The sequence below is a fragment of the Toxotes jaculatrix genome, chromosome 16, assembly GCF_017976425.1.
Source record: "Toxotes jaculatrix isolate fToxJac2 chromosome 16, fToxJac2.pri, whole genome shotgun sequence".
NCBI classification, from domain to species: Eukaryota; Metazoa; Chordata; class Actinopteri; family Toxotidae; genus Toxotes; species Toxotes jaculatrix.
This window is the reverse complement of record NC_054409.1, coordinates 16,714,387-16,739,829: the sequence shown is the minus strand read 5'-3', so window position 1 is coordinate 16,739,829 and position 25,443 is coordinate 16,714,387. Positions and strand designations below refer to the sequence as shown.

Below are 25,443 nucleotides of genomic sequence, written 5' to 3'. Positions count from 1 at the left end.
GAAATCATTTCCCAGCCACCTCCAGGTTTGAATACATTGGACAGCACATGGTAGCAATATGCTCTCAGGGCCAGGATCATACTTTAGTCTTGGAGGTCTTCATTTAGAGGTGCTGGTCTGGGAACAGCCCTCAGCGCCCACTTAATTTCTCTGCTTCTCTTTTGGAGGTGATAACATGCCCGGGGGCTGACGAGAAAAGGAAATTGATATATGTACAGATGTCTGAAAGACGCAGCACGCCAGTCTGCTTGTGTCAAGCCCGAGGTCACTCATCTCTGTTCAAGCAACTGCATGAATATGTTGCACATAAGTGAGTGCAACTGTGATTTAAGTGTTTAAAAATAGCCCATATCTTAGGAGATTTGCTATAAGCTTCAGGCTAGCGCATTTCCTCTTATGCTGTTAACTATCATGTCCTAAAACCACATTTTAGACCTTAATATATCTGACAGAATTGAGCTTTTAATGTCACAAGGCACAAGACACTACTATGCATTGTTAAGAAAATTATTCTAATGCATTTGTCCTAAAGAAAGGCTTCATTAGACACTCAGAAACAAAAAGCTAAAATCAACCTGAACTGTATCTAACTCTGCTGGACCACACATTCATTTAAAGCCCTTTCTCGTCCACTTTGTTCAATGAGGTTTGGATGCAATTTATGGAGCAGGAACTGTTTTGCATAAACAGTTTGGAAATTTGCAGCAATTTTACTTTCTTCTTTCTGGCTCTTGGCATTTTCCAGATGTGCAACAATAGATGTTTCCACATGTGCAGCGGGGGAGAAAAACCAATATTCCTCAGTTTTCATTTTATTGTGTCAGATGGGAATTTTTTGATTCCGACATGACAGATTGAAATGTTTGAACTATAAATAGCAAATGTCAGTTCAAAACATCTATGTAGCTCTGTAGAGAGGGCTTTAAGATGTAGCTTAGTACTCATTGTGCTTTTGCCTGATTAAAAAACACTTATTGTGTGATGGATCAACTAACCATTACCCCCAGACATTAAGCACAAGGTAGCACAGTGCAGACATCTCTGGCAGCTGTATAACAATTCACCATAGTGCTTTCTCTGCTGTAGAGTTCTTTAGCAAAGCATGCTATTGTTCTGTGAAAGTACAGCTTCAGCATCACAGTCAATAATGTATCACATCCTGATCATGATATTGTGATTTGTTTTGTTTTGTTTTGTTTCATAAGTCTTGTTTTCACAGTGTTTCAGTGACTATATTTCAATACATGAGAAGTTTCACAAATATAGCACAGGCCTTGATGGACTTGATTGTATTATACTTCACTGCAAAAGTGTATATACACTCAGCTGGTAGTTTATTAAGTAAACCCACCCCCACGTAGGGTGGACATAATAGAAATATATTATATAAATGATTATAAATATATTTAATGTATATTCTATATGAATAGAAAGAGTTTTCAACATATCGCAACACTTCCAGAGAGTATTATATAAACGACTTTGACCACCTTCAAATCCAGGTTCCACTTTTATGTTCTGCTCTGCCTTTGATTCCTTTTTCTTTTTCTTTTTTTTCTTTTTTTTTTTGTCTTTTTAATTTTCTATAGAAGGTTCTGAAATGTCCTTGTCTATGAAATGTGAAAAGTAAACGTGCATCATGGTCGATCAACTCGCGAGATCACGCGGCTCGCGGGGCTTTGGCTTGGCACGTGTGCTGTTTTTTTTTTTTTTTTTTTTTTTTTCTGTAGTGTGGCTCTCAGCTGCCGAGGCGGATGATGATGATGGCGGAGCTGGTTCAGGGACAGGCCTCGGTGGCTCAGCCCGGAACGAAAGATGACTTCGCAGACACGATACGCCGGGTCCGACAGGTAAAACGCTCTCCAGCGAACACAGCAAGTGTGATGCTTTCGGACCAAAAGCAGCGGGTCTGCGTGTCGGAGCAGGGCAGGACGGGGCAGTCCGGACCCCCTACTACAAACACTCCTCATGCAGCCAGCCAGCCAACGAGCGAGCTAGCAGGCTAACGTTAAGTAGCAGAGATAGCTGAGCGGACAGATTAGAGTTTACTCGGGGCGGAAGACACGTCCGTTAACAGTGTCAGAACTGTCAGAAACGACCACACAAGTCATGTTTGACTGAAGACACGAAGGCCCTTTGTAACGTCGAACTTTGTGCAACTTTAGTAAGTTAAGTCGACACACTGCAACCTGTTGTCAAGTCAGAAGTTGCACTTAGCTTAGCTTGCTAACTCACCAACAGTTAACAAGTTTGAGACCCCGGATCTTGACCCACAACGTGATTAAACCTAAACGTTAAGCTCAGACACGAAACCTGAACAACCCACCAGTCTGCCACGCTTCTGGTTTTGAAGTTAGCTTTTTACTAAACTGGTTGTTGCCCCAGTTAAAGAGACACACTGAGAGCTTGGTCAGGAACCACATGCAGCACTGGCGTTTAAACCCCCGTCTTATTTCCCCTTCTTTAACCTAACGTGAAGACTGTGTTTAAAAGTTGGAAGCAGATGTTGCACACAATACCGAAACTGAGTAGGCTAGTGTAGCTGGCGATAGCTTGCTAGCGTGTGTGTGTGTCCCAACAGATAGGCCATGTAATGTAACGTCATCTGTTCAAATAAGCCTCCCTCCACTCCTCCTGGTCGCCACACTGGGATTTTTCCATTGCTGCCTGGTAAATACTTGAAAAGTATCACTTACAACACAACCAGCATTTCACTGCAAACCCCTATAACTGGTATCTTTTAATATCAGATAGTGACTGAAGCAGAGATGGTCACTGTAGTTGGACTACCATTGAACTGGTCAAAAGTAGAGCTGTAATAGAAGATTAGTAAACTACTGACCGCAGTTAATAGTGTGCAAATTGGACTTTAGTCATATAGCTGCTAGTTTAACTTCCCCAGTGTAGATTACAAACACGCAGTGCATCTTTGGATATTTTTAATCCTAATTTGCATGATTGTAAAAAGATGTGCACACATATATGTCAGAAGAGTCACAGCATTGACAGTTTTTGCATTTCACTGTCCACAAATGCACCCACCCCCCCACCCCCCCGACTCTGCCTTCTCCTTTCTTATCTGTGCTCACACCTTGTTCACAAGGTCTAGGATTTGCTAAAACAGTAACGGTAGCAGTAACAGCTGATTGAATATGAAGGATCTGAGTGTGGGCATCAACCCCACTTTTGACCTTAATATACAACAACAAACATTAGAATGAATTACATGTTAACCATTGCGGAAAACTATTTGTATTTGCCACATTTTGTTTATGGCTATTGTTGGATTGTGGGTTTGGGTGCTGTAGAGCATTAACTTGGAGTACACTATGTACTTTACAGAAAAGTCATTGCATCATTTTGCGTGTTGTCATAAAACATCGTAATGCATACAATAACAAAGCAAGTGGTGAGAAGGGAAATAAAGGCCTTGTTCTGATGCTTCTCTGCACTGGTGTTTAGAGTGTAGTGTTGGTTCCCATGGATTCAGTAGTAGAAGTTACCTGCTTCTCACTTCTGTGTTTGGCAGTTTTGAGTCTCACTGTTACTAAACGTACCTGTCTTAATGCTCAACATAACCAATAACATGAACCCGTTTGTAAACACCAGGTCATGTAAAACATAAAAACGTCATTGAGTGGAAGTCAGAGTCAAGAATAGTGTAGATTACTGACGAAACAGTTGTCCCACAGTGGCAAATGGACAAAGTGTTCTTGGATCCTAAATATAACTACTTTGCCTCCCATGTGACTGCATGTCATTTTATTTGTCAAAGCAGACCTTTGACTACATATTTTAAGACTTAAAGTATGAAACTTCACTACTATTTAAGTTTTTTGTTGTTGTTGTTTTTTAAACAAATTCATTTAGCAAAGATTGCATTCAAGAAGTGAGTTTAGTATGGAGGCCTGTCCAGTACACAGTGGTGTTTACTCACAGGCCTCAGGGGACATCGAGCGGCTTCCACTGCAGGGTAGACACGTTTGTACCAGAAGGTTTGCTGCAAAAACCACCAGACCGCCCAAGAAAGTGGCTCACTGTGTTTGCCTCACCGTTCCAGTGATCAATGCACCTTTTTCCCCTGTAATAAATTAAACAAGATAAATTATTTTCTGAGCAGATATAGGATACTTAACTCAAAATGTCAACAGAAATACTGTCAAAAATATCTGTAACCTGAAACTGTTACAGACACAGTTGATAAAACAGGCAGGTGTTTGACAAGATATGTCTCAGCTATCTGTCCAGCTCTAGTGAAGCAGAGTGAAGCAGAAACACTGGTTTCACAAAGTGGAACCGTTTACTTGAGTGCTGATTTCAGCCGCAAAGCTTTTCGCGTTGCTTGACATACACGTAGCTACAGTAATGTCATGTGAGCCACCCCACACCTGCTTCCTTTTCTGCCTCCTTATTTCCATTGCACCCCTCTCGCTTCCACTGGTGGGCTCTGAAGTACATAATCATCCCTGAAGGTGATGGAAGACTCTAATTGCTGCCACTATATTTTCATATTGTGAAAAAATTCCAGTCAGGCACAGATGTCAATTTAGTATAATTTTCTGAAATGCTATACTTTTGTATGGAAGGAGAGGTGGCAGATTAACGGGGAGTGGAAAATGCTGTTGACACTCTCATGCAGCGAAACTGAAGATTTTAATGTCCATCACCGCAGAACATGAGCATCAGCTTTAGGTCCGCAAGTGGATGATTTTGAAAATAGACATAGATTGGTTTTTAGCTAAGCTGTAATGCAAATAAGTGCCCTCTTTCGAAGTTGTGTGGAAGCAGTTGTACACTATCCAATCGAAAAACACGTAGGCCACGTAGGTATGCCTGATAGGCCCGAAATTTACAGACCAGTGATCGTTCCTTGGGCTGGTCACTGATTTTGATCTGGGGTGGATTAAAAAAAAAAAAAAAAAAAAAAAAAAAAATATATATATATATATATATATATATATATTTATATATATATATATATATATATATATATATATATATATATATATATATACTTGTCTTTTGAGCACGTTGGTACTGAAAGAAGAAATTGTAGTACTAAAAGCTGGCATGAAATGTATAATTTTGTTTGTTTTTTTTCATCAGATAGTTCTCGGTTTAAATGACAATTTTTTTTGCCCCTTTAGACTATTTTATTTACTATGGTCAACGTTCTTAGACTTATTTTTTGTGTTAGTGCTTCAGGCAGCTGCCGTACCTGTCGTAACTTTCAGGCATTTACTGCATCTACTGGCAAATCCAGTCAGTTGAGATATCACCCTGTGCTGTGATGATTTGTGTCATTTGTCAGTGAAAGGATGAAAATGTTAGTTTAGTCAGCGAGAGCCAGCATATGACAAATATTTCATGGGAAACACCTGTATCGGTAGTCTCAACAAAACCCGCTGCTTCAAGCTACTGTGATATTGTTGAACCTAACGTGTTGCACTTATTATGAAGGGCTGTCCATCTTGTTGTCTTGGAAAGGGAAATGTATGGTCAAATAATATCATCGCTTATCCACTTCTAACCTTTATTCCATCATACGCCGACTGTCATGTGTCCCCAGATGGCAGCCAAGATGGGAGGAGACCAGATGCCCAACATGAACAGTTCCTCTCCAGTCATAGACCCCTCCCTCTACGGCTTTGGAGGCCAAAAACGTTCCCTAGACAATGGAGGTAAGCCTTCATCACACAGACATAAGTATGTGGATGTCTTCATAAAAACTTCTTCCTGCAGATGAGATGCTCCGTGGCCGTCTTCCACATGTTTGTGTAGCTTTGCAGGTTTTTGCTCCATCCTCCCTAAAAAGTTAAACCTAAAAATTAGACCACCAAGTCACCATTGTGTTTCGCTTCATTATCTAATTTGACATGTTGCCATTTCTTTTTGGAAGCGGTTATTTTGCTCAAACCAGTGAATAGCAAGTGACGTGTTAGCCCAAGTCATTTTTAGTCAACACAAAAGCTGCAGCAGTGGTTGCTTGGGGTTGTTTTTCTTGTCGATCACAGAAATGTGCCAATTTAAAAGTTCTTTCTGTAAATCAGCGCACAACAACCTGTACATCATATTCTCTCATTTGCCTCAAAAGCTCTGATTGATTGTTTGTTTTTCCAACCAGGGAAACCAACAATGAGCCTGTTTGAATGAACATGCAGGAAGCAAAGAAAGTTGTGGAGATGCCCAAACGATGTTTGAACAAAGCTTGTTCCTTATGTCTCACTGGAAATGACCGTTCAAACATTTATTTGAGCTGTAGCGTCTATTTATTTATGAAACCCCAGATTTCAACAGACAGGGTCAAAAAACATAAAACCAAAATATCAGAATTTATTTTCTTATTTATTGCTCTTGCCATTCCAAAATATTCCAACTTTAGAAATCAATTTTATCTTTAAAAGTAAGACTGCTTTCTCACCAAATTGCCAGATGTTTATAGGACTGAACTTAAACTCCAGTACCATTATGTTTGTGGACTGAATGTAATATTGAATAATGGGTTATTGAGAATAAACTACATTTTGTCTCATCAGCATTCAGTACATGTTTGAGGTTTTGCAGAGACTTCTGAAGATTGTGAAAGGCAGTGTGTAAGGTGTAATAATCCACATTTTTTTTTTAGTTTTCACCCATCACACTGTCCTTCACTGACATAGGTGACACCAGCTCAATCTCTCCACTTTTGTGCCACTTAAGCAGCATTATGAGCTGATTAGCAATTCCATAAGTGGACTTTGTTACCGCGTCTGTGATTTTGTGTGTTTGAAAATTGATGCAGTGCACCACAGATGGAGCCATGTAGGGGAAACACCGCAATCGGTGAAGTGAGAGCTGTGGTTTTATATTTTCATGTTCGTGTGGAGTATTAAGTGTCTGACACCACAGTGTAGTGCGAAAAATGTCATCCTATCTTTTTGTGCCTTGCACACAAAACAAAGATTTGATCCATTTCATATCTGTGAAGTGGGAACACTAGTCATTTATCCCGTCCTCCTCTTATCTTGTCACAGTTGTTTGTATGATATTTCAGCCCTGAATGCATGGATAGATAAATTGTATTCAATTCTGGTTTAGGTTTGTTTGACGCGCTGTTATTGTTTGCAACAACTTGTCCTCAGTTTTTTTTTTTTTTTTTTCTCAGTCAAGGTTGTCCCACAGTCTGAGGGGTAAATAACAGGAATGGTATCTGTGTAGCACTGCATTTAGCTCTCAGCATTTAATTATCAAACGTACAAGAATACAAACACACCCACTGTCCTCACGCTTTATCTTGCAGTGTTGTCCTTGTATGATTTCAGTGCACCTCCTTTTTTATATTCATAGCTGTTCTGTCCTCGAGCGTTAACCCCAGTGCATTTCCAGAAGAAGTGAAATCAGTGCAAACGACCATAAAATTGATTGAACCTGCTAGATATCAACTCAGGTGTTCACATCCATGGCAGCACATCCTCCAGTGACCCCGCAGGACCCTTGCTTGGTGCTACCTGTCAGAATTCAATTCAGGACCAGCAGCCACTGACCCAGCTGCGGCCTCTCTCTTTCTCAACGGCTCTGATTGAAACACTCACTCATACACTCTCAGGCCTGATTTCCATGCTGGTGAAAGCCCCCCGCGGTGGGTCAGACACGAACACGAAGGATTGGCAGGACCATATCCATCTGCTCCCGCCCCCCCCAGCACAGAGTCATTCATTCTCATTTTGCTGCTTCGTTGGCTGTCACTTTATCAGATATCTAAAATATTATTATTAAAATACCATGATGTCACATTGTTTCTCATATGTTAATGTTGGTTTGCTTTCCTTTCCTTTCTTCCCTCAGTAGGGAACCACCTCGGTGCAATGGTACATCAAAGGTGAGCAGAGCAAACTCAGTTTTTGTTTCTGTTCTTTTTAATGCACCTTGGATGCGTTCATAGTGTTTAATCTGCCTCAGTTACGTAGTATTGAGATCAAATATTCTTTACTTTCACTAATCATAAATCTCTTCAGCATCATAGGTGTTTGCTGTGTTCAAAGTCAGATTGTTGGTCTCCATTGTCATATCATACAATTACATATTCAGTGTTTTTTTTAGATAAGGCTTTAATTAGTTGTTTTCATTTACTGCTTATTTTCTCTCTTAATCAGCTAATTATCAGATCTTTGAAATATTTGAAACAGTGAAAAAAGTCCACTACAGTATTTTATTACGATTTATTATGATTAATCAGCAAAACCTTTTGAGAACTACTTAATCGTTTGAATCATATTTTTAAGAAAAAAGGCAAAAATATAGCTGGTTGCAGCTTCTCTAATATCACTATTTTCTAGTTTTCATAGTCTTTTGTGGTAGTTGACTGAATATCTCTGACATGTCTGTTTTTTTTATATGCACAAGTTAGGTCAGAAAAAAAGTTTTAGATGGGTCTTGATTTTATTTTCTTTGGTGAGCCAGAGTTATTAATCATGTCCTAATTGGTCACAGGGCTCTCACAACAGAAGACTTCAAAGTGCCTGATAAGATGGTGGGATTCAGTAAGTAGCCCATGAGTTCATTATATAGTCAGTACTAATGTTTATCATGTAATCATCAGTATTGACATTCTGCTCAGTTTCTGGGTCACTGCTTGGGGCCTCGGGTCTGAATTCACAAAGGCTTAAACCTGGTCTTTTTTTTTCCTCCTCCTCCTCCTCCTCCTCCTCAGTCATTGGAAAAGGAGGAGAGCAGATCTCAAGAATTCAACTGGAATCAGGTTGTAAGATCCAGATTGCTTCAGGTAAGTTATAACTAAACACGTTAGCTAACGCCATCTCTTTCTGCAGCTGGTAGGAAACTTACAGGCTTAAATTGAAACACAAGTTGAAAACACAGTGATACGGTGAATTTTCCCTTTCAAACGGAATACATGTAAGCACATACATTATATTCAAATTTACAAAGCTCTCTCATATCTCACTAATTAAATTCCTAAGTTACATACAGTGGCTTCAGAAAGTGTTCGGACCCTTTCACCTCTTCCGCACTTGATTTTGGGTCATCACTTCATTCTGGTCTAAACCCTCAGCTCTTCTGTTGTTACTTGTATGTAAACTTGTATGTATTTTCCAAATATTTAAATCGTATATACAGAAGAGCAGAATAAAGAAGAAATAACCAAAGTGGAAAGGGTTTGACCTTGAAGGTTTAGCGTTTTGGTGAGTGTTGACATACTTAAATCTACAGAGCTGTAGATAAGAGACAGTGCTGTGAGCCAGTCTGTTAACGCTGTTGTTTGCTGTAAGATTTCACAAGCGAGGAAGTTTGGCAACAGTTGAATGTGTCTGGTTAAAGAATATGTCCTGTACAGTCAGTGCCTTTTTGAAAGAAACACATCTTGAAAACAATATTTAATTTTTTTTTTTTTTTTTAAACTAAAATGTTTTCAATCTGGACACCTGAACACAGCATGTTTCTTGCAGTGACGTTAAAAGGTTTTAGTCTTGCCATCAGTGTCAGATACATCTGGTGTCAGAGCATCATCAGTTTTAGTTTTGAATAACTTCCACTTTGGCTTTGAAAGAGCATCACTCCTCTTTTTTTTTTTTTTTTTAAGTCAAATTAACTGTTTGAGTCTTTGTTTTGAGCATTTCTTTGGTTTATTGAACTATTTCCTGCCATTGTCACTGTAGCCATCTGGTGTTTGACAGAGCATCAGATGTCTGGTTTGTGGGGCTTGACACACTAGTATAACTACTCCTGTTACTTTACTAAATTTACTAGGTTAGTCTGTTTTTATGAAAACTATGGCCCGGAGATGGTAATATTTGGAAGTGTTAGTGGCAATTTTCAAATTTGTCATTGATGCAATTTGTACCTTTGTTTCAGTTTCACTTGAAACGGACATTTTCCTTTTAATGCTAACAGCTAAGGCAACATGTGAACAGCAACAGTGAAAGCATTTCGTATATCAAACAGCTGGAAGTTGCTTGGTTTTCTCCTGGAGCCACATTCTTCATATGTTTGCAGTTTATAATATTGTGATACTGATTTTCCATATTGTAATTTTAGTGGTTTCAGTTTCTATTTCCGTTTAGTGTATCAGCACACACAACCTCTTTGTTGCATGTCTGTCTATTTCTGGAAGAGGGATCACTCCTCTGTTGCCAATTTGTGACACTGGGCTGTATAAATATGAATGACTTGACTGTACAGTCGACTACTCATTCTTTTGTATGTGAGAATACGCAGTTTCTCTAATTTTCTTATTTGGTTACAGACAGCGGAGGCATGTTGGACAGACCCTGCACGCTGACTGGCAGCCCAGAGAACATTGAGTGAGTCAACTTATTTTTTGGGATATTTTATTTTTAAGCTTTAAATTTAACAAAATATACACAGACATACAAATGCTGCTCCAATTTCCTCCCTGTATTTTTAAGTCAAATCTGAAATCAGTGTTGGCAGTGTGTCCATATATTTCAAATGAGACTGTCAAATCTTTTGCAATATGTTTTATCCCTTTCTGAGAGACAATGTGATCTTTTCGAGTGGAATGTGCCATTTCCTAAAACTATCTGGCCATGAGGAGATGGAAATCTGACTTATGTCTCACTGCAATACACATTGTAGTGTGCATAAAGCTATTTCTCTGATTTTTTTTTGTAAGATCCTTACATGTGTGCTTATAAATGTAATAATAAACAAAGTTCTGGACCCAGTGCAAAGATAAATCCTCTGCACAAATTGTAACGGACCAGTTTGTATCTTGCATTGACAGTGGCAGACAGGCTCTGGCTTTCAGTAAACTTTGACAGATGTACTGAAACAGTGCAGAGCATTAAAAAAGTGTGTCCTATTGTTGTGACAAAGAGGGCACGAACTCAGATCTCTTTTCACATCTCCTCTTAACCACTGAATTACCTGAGCACCTCTTTCATCGTTTGACAAGGAGAAACGTGGCTCAGATCAGTTTTTGTGCAGGAGCTGTAGCTGTGGTGACAAATGTGTTTCTCGGTCCTCGCTCCGCCCCCACAGGCAGGCCAAGAGGCTGCTGAGTGAGATTGTGGAGCAGTGTCGGTATGGTCCAGGCTTCCACAGTGAGATGGACGGCAACAGCTCCATCCAACAGATCCTTATCCCTGCCAACAAAGTCGGCCTGGTCATCGGCAAAGGAGGAGAAACCATCAAACAGCTGCAGGTCTGGTAGCGGGTCACGCTGAACAGTTTAGCAGCTGATCCTACTAAAAAGTGCTGTCTGTGTGGCCAAGGCCTGATATTTTTCATTCGTTTGTGTCATGGAGCTCCATTGTTGTTATTATTGCAGCTATTAAAATCCCATATTTGAGCCCCTTCATTGCACTGGGTGACATGATCTTCACTGGCATGAACATGGGCACTGGGGTCTATTTGTAGTTGATCCCACATACACCAGACTGCGCTGTCAGTACCAACTAAAACAGCACATCTGCAAACACTAAAGACTACTCGTTTTTACTAGATTTTGATTTGAAAAATAAAGCTTTCAGATTAGTTGAAATATCTTTTCACATCCTCTGTGAGTATTAACCTTCTGCTCTGGGTCAAAATAAAAACCAGTTTTTTGAGACCTGGCATAATTTCCAGCCTTCAGAGTGAATAGTGTTTTGGGCCCCAGATAACTCTTGTTTCTGCTTCTGTCTGATTGTACCCCTGCAGGAGAGAACAGGAGTGCAGATGATAATGATTCAGGATGACCCCATGCCCACTGGAGCAGACAAGCCCCTGAGAATCACTGGGGATCCCCACAAAGTGCAGGTTGGTGTCAGAAGAACTCAGTGTGTGCCACTTTCTTTCCAGTTTACACTCAATTTTACACATTTTATGCCTTCAGTTTTCCGCTCAAACATTTGAAAACCTTTTTGTTTTTATTGAGAGGTTTTCAGCTGGACTTTTGCTTCGCACCCAGCATTCTACAATATATATATATATTTTTTTTATAAAGAGTTTGCTGTGTTTTTAAACCCTCTCTGTAGCAAGCCCGTGAACTTGTGGTGAAGCTCATCCGGGACAAGGACCAGGGAGACTTCAGGGCTGGCCGAGCAGACTTTGGATCCAAAATGGGGGGAAGCAGTCTGGATGTAGGAGCTTGCCTCTCTGCTTTTCAAATACTTGACAGCCAAGTTGATGTTAATGCTATTTATTTATTCAAAAAGAGGAGAAGTTTTATCTTTTCTGAATTCTTTTTTCTGTCCTCATCTTCCAGGTGGTTGTTCCAAGATTTGCTGTCGGCATCATCATCGGTAGGAACGGAGAGATGATCAAGAAGATTCAGAATGATGCCGGGGTCAGGATCCAGTTCAAACAAGGTAAGAAGACAACAGGATGGTTGACGTGCGCCTCCACAAATATATAACTATACTTTGACCGTTATGGAGATATGACATGAAGGTGCAGCAAGAAGTGTGATAGGTCACAGGTCAGGCTGCTTGTGTTTAGTCCTGCGAGTGACTGATGCCGGTGGAGATTGTTGATAATCAACATAATATTAAAGAAGTTGTGAAAGGACAAAGTAATGTCCAATTCAGTAACGAGAGACGTTGAAATACCTTGTTGTAAATCCAGTTCTGCACATATGTGTGTAGCCCTCTGTCGCTCATATCACAAAAGGAGTGAAAGAATCCAAACAGTTTCAGCAGCACCAATTAAAGCCTGAAATGGCCTGATCACATATGGTAAATCCACCTAGTGGTGCAGTCGTGACATGAGTGGGTGAAATCAGGTGCAGATCTATAAATCAAAATGTACACCATAGGTATTTACAGCAGGACTCCAGTTAACCCCTTGCTTCCAGTGAAATACCTGGCCTGTCTTGGTGGGAGTCTGAGCACCTGACAGCTGATATAAAATGGCGAGTGACTGAACTCCAGGCGAAGCTTCACAGTCGTCACAGTTTATGGGCAGTGACGTTTACTCCAGCATCATCTACCACAAGTTCAGCTTTCTCTCAAATTGTTCACTTTCTCACTTGAGCTTCAAAATCCAAATCTGCACGGTGTTAAAATTAGAAAAATATCAAAATACAGGGCTTTTGCTCACTAGTAGAAAGTAAAGATGTATGTGGGAAAAAAAAGAGCAGTTATAGACCTTTTTGTCCTCTTGTACTTGTCCAGACGATGGAGTCAGCCCTGACCGAGTTGCTCAGGTGATGGGCCAGCCCGACCACTGCCACCATGCGGTCCACCTCATCAATGAACTGGTTCAGACAGCTCAGGTATGTGGCCAGCAAATAAAAAACACCTTTCACTACCAGATAGCAGATTTATCAGATCATAAACTGTAAATGTTTTTGACTAATCTGATTATTGCTGAGGCTTATTGTCTTGATCATTTTTGAGGACTTGTAAAAGTTTCTTAAACTAGTTATAATAAGATAAAAGCTATGTTGAGTGAAACATAGCTTTTATCTTATTATAACTAGTAATAAGATAAAAGCTATGTTGAGTGAAACATCAGTAGCAATTCTGTAAGAAGCAATTTAAGGAACAAATGTCGCCTTGGGCAAAATTTTAGTACTTTCTTGTTTTCCTTTGACCTTTCCAGCAGATGTTAGCTGAGCATTTGTGTTGTGTCAATGGCAAACCACAAAATTACCATATCTCTTTCTATTATTGAGTTTTTCTTCTCTTTTCCCCCTGGTTCATTCCCCACAGGAGCGAGATGGATTTGGGGGAATAATGGGACGTCGAGGGCGAGGCGACAGTAACATGGGAGGGCCTGGAGGACTGCAGGAGGTGACATATGCAGTACCTGCTGACAAGTGTGGCCTAGTGATTGGCAAAGGTAAGGAATTAGTTTTGTTTTGTTTTTTTAATTACGTCATTTTGTTTTTTGTTTTTTTATTATGTTTGTATGTAAAGCTAAGATTATTTTATTATTAGCTTGTATATAGAAGTTCCCGGGAAGGCTGAGTGTGCTTTTGTGTAGTCGGTTTCCGGCTGTTTGGTCTTTTCTCCCACGTGCGCTACATTCTGACAACAACTTAGAGAAATAATACGCAGTTCACTAATACAAACTGTAGGAGTATAATAAGAGTGTACCCGACTCACCAGATTGCCTTTTTCCTTTAATAAGTAAACGCTGTTTGGTGTTCTGCCACTGCGTGAAACTGATGAGGGGGTGGGGGGTGAGTGACCACCCTCCTATTCTCCCTCCAGGGCTCATGTATACAGCACAAGTGGCATTCATTGGCTTGACTAAGGGCTTAATGACGGGGATAATGCGTGTAATGTGACATTAATTGTTAAAGGTGCATAATAACAGCCCTCAATCATGTGGAAGGCTGCCTGGCATCTAATGAGGGTCTTTCAGCCCAATAGAGTGCAGCGAGGGAATGAATAGGAGGAATTAGCTTATTGGCTATTCATGCCCACTCTATTGCCAGCTATTTAAAAGTCATTGACCATTGCATTGGAAGGAGCTGTGAGTGTGTGTGTGTGTGTGTGTGAGTATGTGTGCATGCATGTTGCTTTGGTGTGTGTGTCTGTGTGTGCACTGGTGGGCGGGGTCAGGGGGGGGGCCTCTTTACCTAAGATAAAAACATGGCAATAGAAATGTCAAGTGGCTTTTGTGCATGTAGTGGGGCGAGGGAAACAAATAAACCTGGGCGTTGCGTCCCCCCTCTCTATGCATTAGCATATGAAGTGGGCCAATATGGTGGAGATGGCGGTGGGTCTGGGTGCTGTCAGCCGTCCCTTAAAGGGTGCGGTGATTAATATCTTTACGATGCCATATGCAGCCCATTGCCCCTCTGTTCTGACCCCCTACACACACACACACACACACACACACACACACACACACACACACACACACACACACACAGCTCGTGATGAATCAAGCCACCCACCAACCTGCTCAGACTTTATTACCAGCTCAAACTCAAAAGTGCAAGAGCCGTAGCAAGGACCCTACAGCTTTACTCATGAGTTTTGACCTAAAAACATCTAAACTCAAGGTTCAGGCACTATGTTTTCCAGGGCTTTCTGTTGCGTCTCACAGTCGTCCTCAGCAGGTGGAGTTTGCTCAGTTGAAAACTGAAATTTCAAAAAGCTAGAGAGCAGACCTCAAGTCAAGATTTCTTTGTCAAACAGCTGTTTCTAAGGTCAAGAATGAACTTTCACACGATACCCATTCAAAATCTGTCGCTGACTTACTTTCATTTCAGTTTAATATCCAAGTATTCCTAAAATAATTTCTTTTGTCGCTCCCCCACAAAAATGAGAAATAAAGGGCCTATAATGTTAAACAGAAACTTGGATTTAGTGTGAAGACACTCTCATTTGATTTTCATGTCTTTATCATTGATCATCTTCTGTTTTGTGTTATCAAACTTGAGTTAATTTCAGTCCAAGAACAGAAAAAAGGTAAAGAAAATCCAGTGCAGGAGAGTGCTCACTTGTAGTTTAACGATTTTCCAAATATTTTCCAAACAGTGATATAAATGGGTATTGCATAAATTCCATATATATTCCAATCATATTGCCCAGCCCTGGTTTCTTGTAAAGCTTCTTTTGCAATAGTCGTTTCCGTATCACACATTCTGGTACTGTTATTTTTCCCTTGAGGCCTCAGGGTTTTTCCCCACCACCAGCAGCTAACCAGTCCCCTGGCTTTGCCCTGAATGCCGTCACCAGTTGCACTTTTGTATCCCCTCCTTTTCTCCAGCTCACTAAACCAGTCTCATTAATAAGGCCCGTATTATCTGTCCTCACTACAGCCCAGTCCATGAAATGAATAGTCAGGGTCTTCATTGCTCTCTGCTGTCTGACTAGAAGAGCTCATAATGGCTTCATTAAGGCAGAAGTTTCATTTGGTTGACAATGGGTTAATGGCCCATGTGCAGTCTGTTGGCAGCAAGGAATAGGCAACGGGAGGAGGAGAGGTTTTTGATGAGCGTTTTCATTCGGAGGTCAGCTAGGGTCATCCGAGTGTCAGCCACAAGTGAACAAATGTGTAATTGATGTTGGGACAGCCCTGGTGTCCCCCCGGGAAGCACCCTCAGCCTTTTTCGTTCAGATGGGCATTGTGGAGGGGTGGCGTGGGGCGAGGGGGGGTGTTGGATGCAGCGGCGGCTGTATGCACCCCGTTCACTCCCTCCTCTCATCACAGAGGACAACACAGAGTCAAGAATGAAAAGGGTAAAAGAGACAAATGATATCCCAGAAGGAGGATACGCTTCAATTTTGGCCCTTTTCTCCTGCCAGCTCCGTTTCATTTCTCCCCGCTGGTGTAATTGCTCTCCCCACACGTCGGGAAGCTGGCATCTGATGCAGCGGAGGGGGTGGCGTGCAGGAGATGTCTCCTTTTGTTTACCGATTTGCATGGATGTTACCACAGAATGGTAGATAAGTGGTGGGACACATGCCAGGGTCTTCATAAGGTAGCACTATCACATCAGTTTAGTCAAGTGAGTCGACGTGATTCTCGTGAAGAGGAGTCCGGCTTTAAGTTGCGTTCGTGGTAGAGATGAGTGAGATTCAGTTTAATTACATCAGAAAACAGACTGGCTGACGTGAGGTGTCCACATTAATTTGATTTTCAGACACTTCCCAGTCATAGTTATAACTCGGATATTGACCTTAACGTCATGTACAAGTCATAAACGCCAGATTACGATAAATCTGATACTGCATGAACATGGCATAAAGGTGGGACAATGCTCGAAATGAACTATTCTGTATGACATGTTGTCCCCCTACCCCCAAGACACACACAGGGCGAATGGGTTTGAAAACAAGTGAGCGTGAACTTAAACAGTAAAGTTGTGGGGCCTTGAGAGCGAAACACTGAGCCAAACCTCACTCTAAAGCTCTTTAAAGTCGAGAGGAGCAGCAGATTCAGGTGAAAAGTCTCTATACGTTCATCACTGTTCACGCTGTCACACTGTTTTTCTTTTGTCATTTCATAGATTGTTATAAAAATATCAATTATAGCTAATTCCAAGACTTCTCTAACACTTCTGTTGTAAAAGTATTACGTCAGCCAAATAGAAAAACGTTAAAAACTCAAAATTGTTTGATGCTTTTCCAGGTGGAGAAACCATCAAGAACATCAAAGAGCAGTCTCGTGCCCACGTGGAGCTGCAGAGAAACCCGCCGCCCAACACCGACCCCAACGTGCGCATCTTCTCCATCCGAGGCACCCCTCAGCAGTTGGAAAAGGCCCGCCAGCTGATCGATGATAGAATTGGGGTAGGTGGTCTGGCTCCAGCCCCCTCCTCCCTCCCGGGTACTCCCCCCAAAACACTATTGTCTGGCCTGATATTCATGAGCACACATGTCAATGCGGGGAGCTGCTGGGGTGAGCTAGGCTGTGGCTGTGGTCCTGGTGGCCAGCAGGATGTCACCAGAGGTTAAACATGAAGAATCCATCAAATGGACTTAATGGAGTGCATCAGCGGCCGGCCCTGCCCTCTGACCTTGCCTGTTGGCTCCCTTTAAACACAAGTGTGGTCTCTCACTCGCCTCCTCTTCCCTTTCTCTGCTCCAGGGCCCAGGAATGGGGAGCAACAGCAGCTTCGGTATGAATCTCTACAACCAAGGACCAACCACTCCTCCTCAACAGTAAGGATCAGTGTCTCTCCTCATCATGTCACATTCTGATGTATTTGTTCATGTATTACTGGTCAAACATGTGCGGAGAGTGTGACACAGTGTCTTCCCTATGAGCGTCAAGTTTTTTTTTTTTTTTTTTTCTCCTCACTTTGAATTATCTGTTTGTTTTTGCCTGAAGTGGGCCTCAGACGTTCATGACTGGAGGATGGGGTACAACCTTTCAAATATGGCAGCCTCAAGGCCAACAGGACCACAGTAAGTCAGTGCGCTGAGAACTTTACTGGATCTATGTCTTCTAGACAAAATTCCAGTATTAAAGCACAACAAATGAAGATCAATGACTCAATAAGGGAACAAACAGCACATAAACAGTTTTCATCTCTTAAGTTGTTTCATTTTCACTCAGAGCACAGCCAAGGCGAGTTTTATCACTGAGTTTTGTATCTTTGCTGTGTATTCAAAGTCCATGAGACCGTCGCGTTCCCTGTGGCTAACCTCGTCTTTCCCGCACGCACAGATTTTAAATTTGCCGTCGATGGAAATCATTAGGAAGCATAATCGCAGATGAGGGCAGAAGGTGAAAAAGGGAAAAGCTAAGCTCTCTCTCAGTAACTCTGGTGGGTGTTATCTGTGTCTGGTTTCAGGTCACAATGGATCCCAGACGGGCCAGATGGACTGGGAGCAGTATTATAAAAAGCTAGGCAAGTGTCACTCAGAGAGAAAAGAATATTTTTGCTTTAACAGCCAGCTCAAGGGCCGCTTTATTTTACTCTCCTGTTTAGTTTAAATTTAAAATCTCTGTTGCTAACATGCACTTAAACTTTGTTCACACCAGCCTGATGAAATTAGGCGTCAAAAAGTCACAGACGTGGAAAAACTGTTTTCAAGATTTGTTTAAACAAAATTCAGACTTTTCTTGTGCTTGTTCACAGGTCAGCAAAACCAAGCCCAGAGCACTGCTCCTGAATACAACAAAGCTTGGGGTGAGTCCTTGTTTTATTTCATTATGAGCCAAACACAGATTAAGTGTGACAAGTTTGAGCTCTTCTGAAACACCACCAAACCTGCAAATGTGACTTCATATCCTTGATTCCTGCTCCTCTCGATTCTTCCTCACTGCTGTTTTTTTTCTCCCCTTCAGGCCAGACAGCCGGTCCTGGATCTCAGCAAACCTCTAATCCTGACTACAACGCCTGGGTTGACTTCTACAGACAGCCGATGGCCTACTTCAACCAGGGTGCACAGCAGACACAAGCCCCGGGCCTTCAGGTGAGAACCGACTCCCAGCACCCGCCTCAACACGTCTCTCACAGCTTCACAATACAGATGTTAAAGGATATAGAAATCGTGTGAAAAGCCCAAAATATACAACAATATGCAACAGCAAATAAATCCTCCCTTCATAGATGTTCTAATAAAAAGGTTTTAAAGAGGTATAGATTCAACTTTTCAGTCATTTTAGAGGACAAAATCCATCATCTTTAAAAAAAAGAAAAAGACTCAGCATTATAAACTTACTGCACAACTCGCCACTGAGTGTAAATATGTTTAGACTAGTCTCAATCACCTCAATCTAAAAACACAAAGAACCATAATTATTAATAAGTTTCTTAATGAAATGGGAGTCGAGCTGAAATGATTAGTCGATGAATCGATTAGTTAATAAACCGAAAATGAATCTTAAACTCTCTGGATGGTCACATAATCAGCTAATCGTTTTTCTGTTAGCTGCCTTTTCTAACATGTATTTTGAGATGTTTTCTGACATTTTATAGACAAAACAAGTTGTTCACAGCTATAAATATGAGTAAATAGTGTATTTGTTGGGGACTATTTTTAGCAGCGTATCAATAAACATATGGTTCTGTGTTTTGTCCCTCCCACATACATCCTCCTGCTGCAGACACGCGTGTTTTGAATAGTTTTTGCAAAACAGTGAAAGTCTGTGGTACAAGACTTGTTTGTGGCATAAATTCACTATCGGTTTTGGTCTTTTCGATCGGGATTTGTCGACGATAAGTCAAATCTGGAATATCGACAAACTTTTCCTTTTATACTCCAAACAAATGCCAGAGGTTTTGTTTTAGTATTTGTCACCGCTGGAATCAGCTGCGGTGCGGGTAAATATTGCGAGCATTGATCAACAAACTGGTTTTATTCCACAGGATCATTAGAGACGACGCCCAGGTTAAAGACTTGAATCACTGAGAGGATGAAAACAACCCTTTTTTAACAGAGGGGGGTTCAAGATTTGCAACGCCTTGAAGACTTTTTTTTCTTAGTGAGAAACACTAGCTGTAGAATGACTTATATGATATAGTAATATTTCTAAAATCAGGAACATTTATTTGTTACTAAATGCTTATGTACACTGTTATTTTGGATAGACAGTATCTGGGATCCCTTTTTGGACTTGAGAGAGCTGTTTTGTTTTTCTATATTTTCTTGTCTTTGACTCAGATTGTACCGCCAAAATGAACCCAACATTTCAAAAGGCAATATGATCTATTTTTTCTAGTTATGTTGAACTGAAACCATGATTATGCGCTTAGCAGTCTTGAATACCGTTTGTCGTATGTCATAAGATGTTTAAAAGAGTGTGTTAAAATGTTTTTTTTTTTCCTTTTACATAATTCAGTGAAATGAAACTGTGATGTTTTGTTACAGGAAATGTATTTTTGTTACAAGGTTTAAAAAAAAAAAAGGATTAATGTCAGGCAGTGGCAATAGTTCTAATTTAATTCCTGATGTGCATTGTATGCTGTTTTTCATTGTCATTTTATTGTACTCTGGTTTAAAAAAAAAAAAAAAGGTGCAATATCTTATTTCATTTTTGAAACAAAGATGGGTTCTCTAATATTTTGACAGACTTTTAACTTGTAGTTTTAAGATGTTTTCTTTTTTTCTTTTTTCAAATGGAAATGTCATGGATAATTTATTACAATGATCTGATAGAATTTAGGGGGATGTTGCAAATAGCTTTTTTGCCTTTGCTATCTTGTAAAACTATGTATATATGCTCACATATTTGACTGTTAATTTAAAATATATATGTTTCATATATACTTATATAATTTTTTTTTCCTGTGATCAGTGTTGCAGGAAAATTGTCCCTCTTTTTCTGTTCTGTTTTCATACTGAAAATGTTCAAAGATTGTGAATGTGTGATTTGAAATTTGATGTTGCATCTTGTTATGAAGAAAAAGTAAGAAGTGGTAGATTTTTGTGTATGTTGTGTACCTGAACTATTCAAGACTGCTAAGCCTCTGTACTTCTACCTGTGTAATAATTAATGTAGTATTTTTATGTTTTAAGTATTATGATCAAAAACTCTTATTTGGTACCTCCCAGTTCACTAACGCCGCACTGAGCCCTCGCTGTGGACTCAGTGGGGTGTTGGACTCAGTCCAATGCTAATAACTTTTTAATTAATTTTTTATTTCTTTGTGTGATCTAATATAAATGATATAAATGATGCATCAATATGGAAAAAAATGATTCTGGTATTAACGTCATTTCTTAATGAAAAGGGATATAATTTCAAAATGTCTAATTATGGTGTTTTTTTTCCTTATGTGTACAGTTAACCATGTATTAAAAACATCCAGACTACCTTTATTGTGTACTGTTAAGCTGATTTTCTGTTTGATGAATATTATAAACATCTGAATGTCTTCTGTTGTATTCTGAATCGAAGTGTTGAATATTCTGAGTTTCACGTTGGAAACTTTCTGAGAGCTCTATTGTGTGTGTGTATATACTAACAAATGATACATAGGGGATATGTAGGCAAAGTGTATGTTTTCATGTTTTATAAGCAGAAAATATATATTTTCTATAGTCTATTGCCAGTTCTCAAATTCAAATAAATTTTCCGCAAGCCTCTCTTGAGTTATACTATCATTACAATTGCTTAATGTTAATTGCAACACTCCACTGTTAATTGACAGTTAATTGAATGCAATTCTAACTGTTGTTAACACTTGGGAGTAATGCACCGCATCACATCATCACACATCTGGCAGGATAACGGCAAACGAATTGTTTCCACATCTTTAGAGATGTGTGATTATAAATCTATCGCCTGCTGTACATGTCCTCAAATGTTTTCTGGTTTTTAGATTAAAATTGGTAAAGAAGATCTGCTCACTGCTTCTTACTAACCCTCACCCCTAACCCTTTTTTAAATTTCAATCAGCCATTTGCAATATATGGACCAAAAAAAATGGCTGAAATGTTTTGTTTGGGTTTTTTTTCTTTTATATGACGCAAAAGAAGGAATGAAAAAGTTGTATCTGTCCTCAGAAAGTTGTTAAAGTTGGTCAACTGCTCCAAATGACATTTTCTTTTTTTTTTTTCTTTTTTTAAATGCCTGACTTAATGACCTAAGTCTTTAATATCACAGACTTTAAAATCTGTTTCAACACGCACATCTGTCTGATCCTTTAAAATGTTAAAACAATCAGGTGTGGTTTCAGGTGATGCTGATTCGTTCAAACATACTGCTAGTGGTTTGGAAAGTACAAGATTAGGATTTTTCCCTCACAAATTTCAGTCCGTATTAGCAGATTCCCTACATTTCCGCGTCTCTTTGCTACCTAAACAATCTGTTTAATATTTCCATCCTTTCCCCCCTTTCACATGTAAACTGTCCAGCAGCAGCAGCAGCAGCCTCAGCATCTCATCCCTCAGGCTCCTGTCCGGTGACATATTCCTCTCCACCCCCTCCAGAGCCTTTCCAGCTTTTGTCATTGCACATCTTTGCTCTCAGCAGGGAGCCTCCTGCCACAGTGGACCCTGCACGGCCCCATACCAGCCCCTGCATTGATGCTGTGCAGCTGTTTCCAAATCCAGCCCTTGATTTTGATCCTCTTCCTTTTTAACGTGCCGTCCCCGCGGACACTTCTGACCTGGTGGTCGACTGTGGCTGTCTAATGATTCGGTTGTTCTAGGATTGTTCACACACGGAGGTTGAGAGGCAAGATTGTTATTAATATCAGCCGTTGGTGGACACCTTTCCTCTTGCAGGGGCTATTTAATGCTGCAGTGACTGAATCCTCATCTTTACCAACTGGCATTTAGAGGAGGATACAGTTTGGGGCAGTGCTGCTCCAAAGACTGATTTAAAGATACTCAGGTTCAGGTTTACATCAAACTGTTTTCTGACATTGTCTCAGCAGTAAAACAAGAGCACTTATTTTGCATATTGAGTATTTCCACTTTTGTACTGAAAGTACTTTTATCTGATAATAGTTCTGTACTTTAACTACAGGACTAAATAAGCTGCAGTAGACTTTTACATAGAGATATTCCTACTAATTTTACACAAGTAAGAGATCTGACTACTTTGAAAAACTGAGGCTCAATCACTGCACCATGCAGTTTCTCTTCTCTATAGCAGAGAATAGTTCTCTCATTGAGTTTTATTGATCTGTTTGATTGATTATACATGTTCACAATAACTCAGCATGCCTGTGCTGAACAGGTCTTTTACTTTAGTAAAAGTAGCAAATACCAAAGTGTAGGAAAACTCTCTTACAAGTAGAAGTCAGAAGTGTAAAAGTATTGATATCAAATATACTTAGTATGTACCAAAATAAAAATAAGTGCTCCTTATGCAGAATGATCCATTTCAGAATAACAGTTTGCATATTATTAGATTATAACAGATGAATTCATGTGTAAGCGAAATTTTAATGTTGCAGCTCTTAAAGGTGAGAATAACTGTAACTCCTTTATGTACGACTGAGTCGCTTAATCTATAACATATCAATTAATTGATTATTATTAATAACTAATTAAATCTTTAGTGTAACTACCGCTGTCAGATAAATGCAGTGGAGAAGTACAAAATGTGCCTCAGAAATGCAGCGGAGCAGAAATATAGTATCTTAAAAGTACCTCAAAAAAGTACTTAATTACTTTCCACCACTGAAACTAAAGCGCAAAACAGATTGATGTGATTTCTTTTTTCTAGGTCACAACGTTTGAATTATTGTCTAAAAGTTCTCAGATTTACTGTCTCAAGTTTTCAAATGTAATATTTTTTTGTCAAAGTCTGGCCCAAACAATTTAAAACAGTTTTCCTTGCTGCGTAACTTAACGTACACACACATACGCCTCCACTGCGTCAAGCAGGTGTCCTGTCTCCTCCCTGTCCTGTCCACCAAGAGAAAGGGGGGAGGGAAAAAAAAGCTCTTTTAGGAGGAGGAGGGACTGCACCCCTCTCACCTTTGCAACAGATAAGCCGATCTTCAGTATCCTCCACACTGTGGCAGCTACCTTAATCTGTTTTTAATGACCCTGCGGAGCATCCCGGGAGACTCGACACTCTTTCCTCCCTGCTGGTTGGACGGCAGCAGTTTGCAGAAGTGTGTGTGTGTGTGTGTGTGTGTGTGTTTCCCCTGCAGGCCTGTGGCTCTTGATGTGACTGGGAATATTTTAGCAACGAGTGTTTCAATGCAAATTATGTTTCAGCAGGAGCAGTCACTTTTCTTTCGTTCTTTTCTTTTAAAAATTCGAACAATATTTTTTTTTTTTTTAACGAGCATTACACGTGAAAGAAAAGCGAAATTTCAAGCAAAATCTAAAAAAAATCTTAATTTCTTATAATTTGTCTTTTACTTGTTATTTTGTCATTAAAGTTTAAATGTCCCCATCTATTATTTTAACTTGATCGAGTCCATTCTCTCCAGCTCTCTCTCTCTCTCCGGCTGTTGATGAGCGTAAACTCCGCTATTTATCCACAAACAAACGCTTTTCTTTGATAGGTTTCCCACCAGCCCTTTGAAATAAAACAATTACCGCATTCTTTGTGCAATAATTGTCAATCATCCACATTAAATTGATAAGCTTTAAATGGACAGAATAATAGCTTAAATTGTTTTACAATGGAACAGCTAAGCAGGATGATTTGCTATTGCTGACATGCCCGCGGCTTTACCAGCTCCAAATAATGCCATAGGTTAATGCATAAATAAGCAAATCAAATCCATGCGTTACCCCACATTCAATTCATTTAATTCCTCTTTAATAAAGAAGCGGCCCCACCCTCCTGTCCCCGCCATTTACCTCGGATTTGTGCGATGAATGCTATAAATGTAAATCAATCTAGATGAGAAAGAATCCCATTGAAAGAGCAGAGAAATTTCATCTGGGAAAAGGAGACAAATGTAGGAGGGGCCCGCTCATAAAAAGCAGCTGTTTCACAGTAATCTTTTTTCGTGCCCTGTCACTCACCTTGCCTTTTCACTATCTCTGCTGCTCAGAAAAAAAAACCCAAAAAACAAAAACTCTCCGCTATTGTATTTAGTTGCCATATCTTCTTTCCCATTACACTGCCATAGTCCATATTCGTCCAGAGAAAGACAGGGAGAAAGAGAGAGCACAACTTGCCCATTTTTTTTTTCGGACAATCCCCTTGTAGTTGTTGGAGTGAAAAGAGGAGTGCATGGATGTCAAATTGCCCTCAAAACACCATGAAAGATTGATTTGCAGCACTTTTCAGGGCCCTGACATTACTTGGAGGGGAGCTGAATAGGAAACCTGTGAGCCGGGGATGGAATAAAGATGTCCTCTCTGCTGGAAAAGAAGGAAAACTGCCCATTTAGCCCCAGTCCATCAAGCCCGAAAAATAGGCAGGAGAGGAAAAAACACAGAGGACTGTGACTATAGAGAAGAAAGGGGTCGTATATACTCATCTAAACGTTGTCACAATACCGAGGGGGGCTCCGAACATCCATGAATATTAAACCGCTTACCTCAACAAGGGCTTGAAAAAGTGAACCACGTCAAAGCAGCTTTGCATTTTTTGCCATGCGAACAATGCTGTACCAAAAAAACCACTTCGAGTTTGTTTCCATTCTTGTTATTCCCGCGCTAACTCCTC

The 25,443-nt window shown here is 40.2% G+C and overlaps 1 protein-coding gene across 3 annotated transcripts; it reads left to right on the top strand.

Moving 5' to 3' along the window:
* Positions 1–1,736: 1,736 nt before the first annotated feature.
* fubp3 (far upstream element (FUSE) binding protein 3) lies at positions 1,737–21,169 on the top strand. Of its 3 annotated transcripts, none has more exons than XM_041058921.1 (19): positions 1,737–1,850; positions 5,570–5,681; positions 7,828–7,858; positions 8,470–8,519; positions 8,690–8,761; positions 10,241–10,298; positions 10,999–11,161; positions 11,659–11,757; positions 11,976–12,080; positions 12,206–12,308; positions 13,113–13,213; positions 13,653–13,782; positions 17,032–17,192; positions 17,491–17,564; positions 17,734–17,810; positions 18,200–18,256; positions 18,488–18,538; positions 18,697–18,824; positions 19,721–21,169. In XM_041058921.1, exons 1-19 carry the CDS (start codon positions 1,755–1,757, stop codon positions 19,727–19,729), a joined length of 1,677 nt encoding a protein of 558 aa, XP_040914855.1. In that variant the 5' UTR covers positions 1,737–1,754; the 3' UTR covers positions 19,730–21,169. The 3 variants fall into 3 exon arrangements, with proteins under 3 accessions (XP_040914855.1, XP_040914854.1, XP_040914856.1); XM_041058920.1 differs by having other exon boundaries at positions 7,825–7,858; XM_041058922.1 differs by lacking the exon at positions 18,200–18,256 and having other exon boundaries at positions 7,825–7,858.
* Positions 21,170–25,443: the final 4,274 nt, after the last annotated feature.

Excerpts from the sequence above, each read along its gene's own strand:
- fubp3 (XM_041058920.1), top strand. The coding sequence starts at position 1,755 with ATGATGATGATGGCGGAGCTGGTTCAGGGACAGGCCTCGGTGGCTCAG. Across the intron at positions 7,859-8,469 it reads GGTGCAATGGTACATCAAAG|GGCTCTCACAACAGAAGACT; the intron begins GTGAGCAGAGCA and ends AATTGGTCACAG. Across the intron at positions 18,257-18,487 it reads GCAGTATTATAAAAAGCTAG|GTCAGCAAAACCAAGCCCAG; the intron begins GCAAGTGTCACT and ends GCTTGTTCACAG.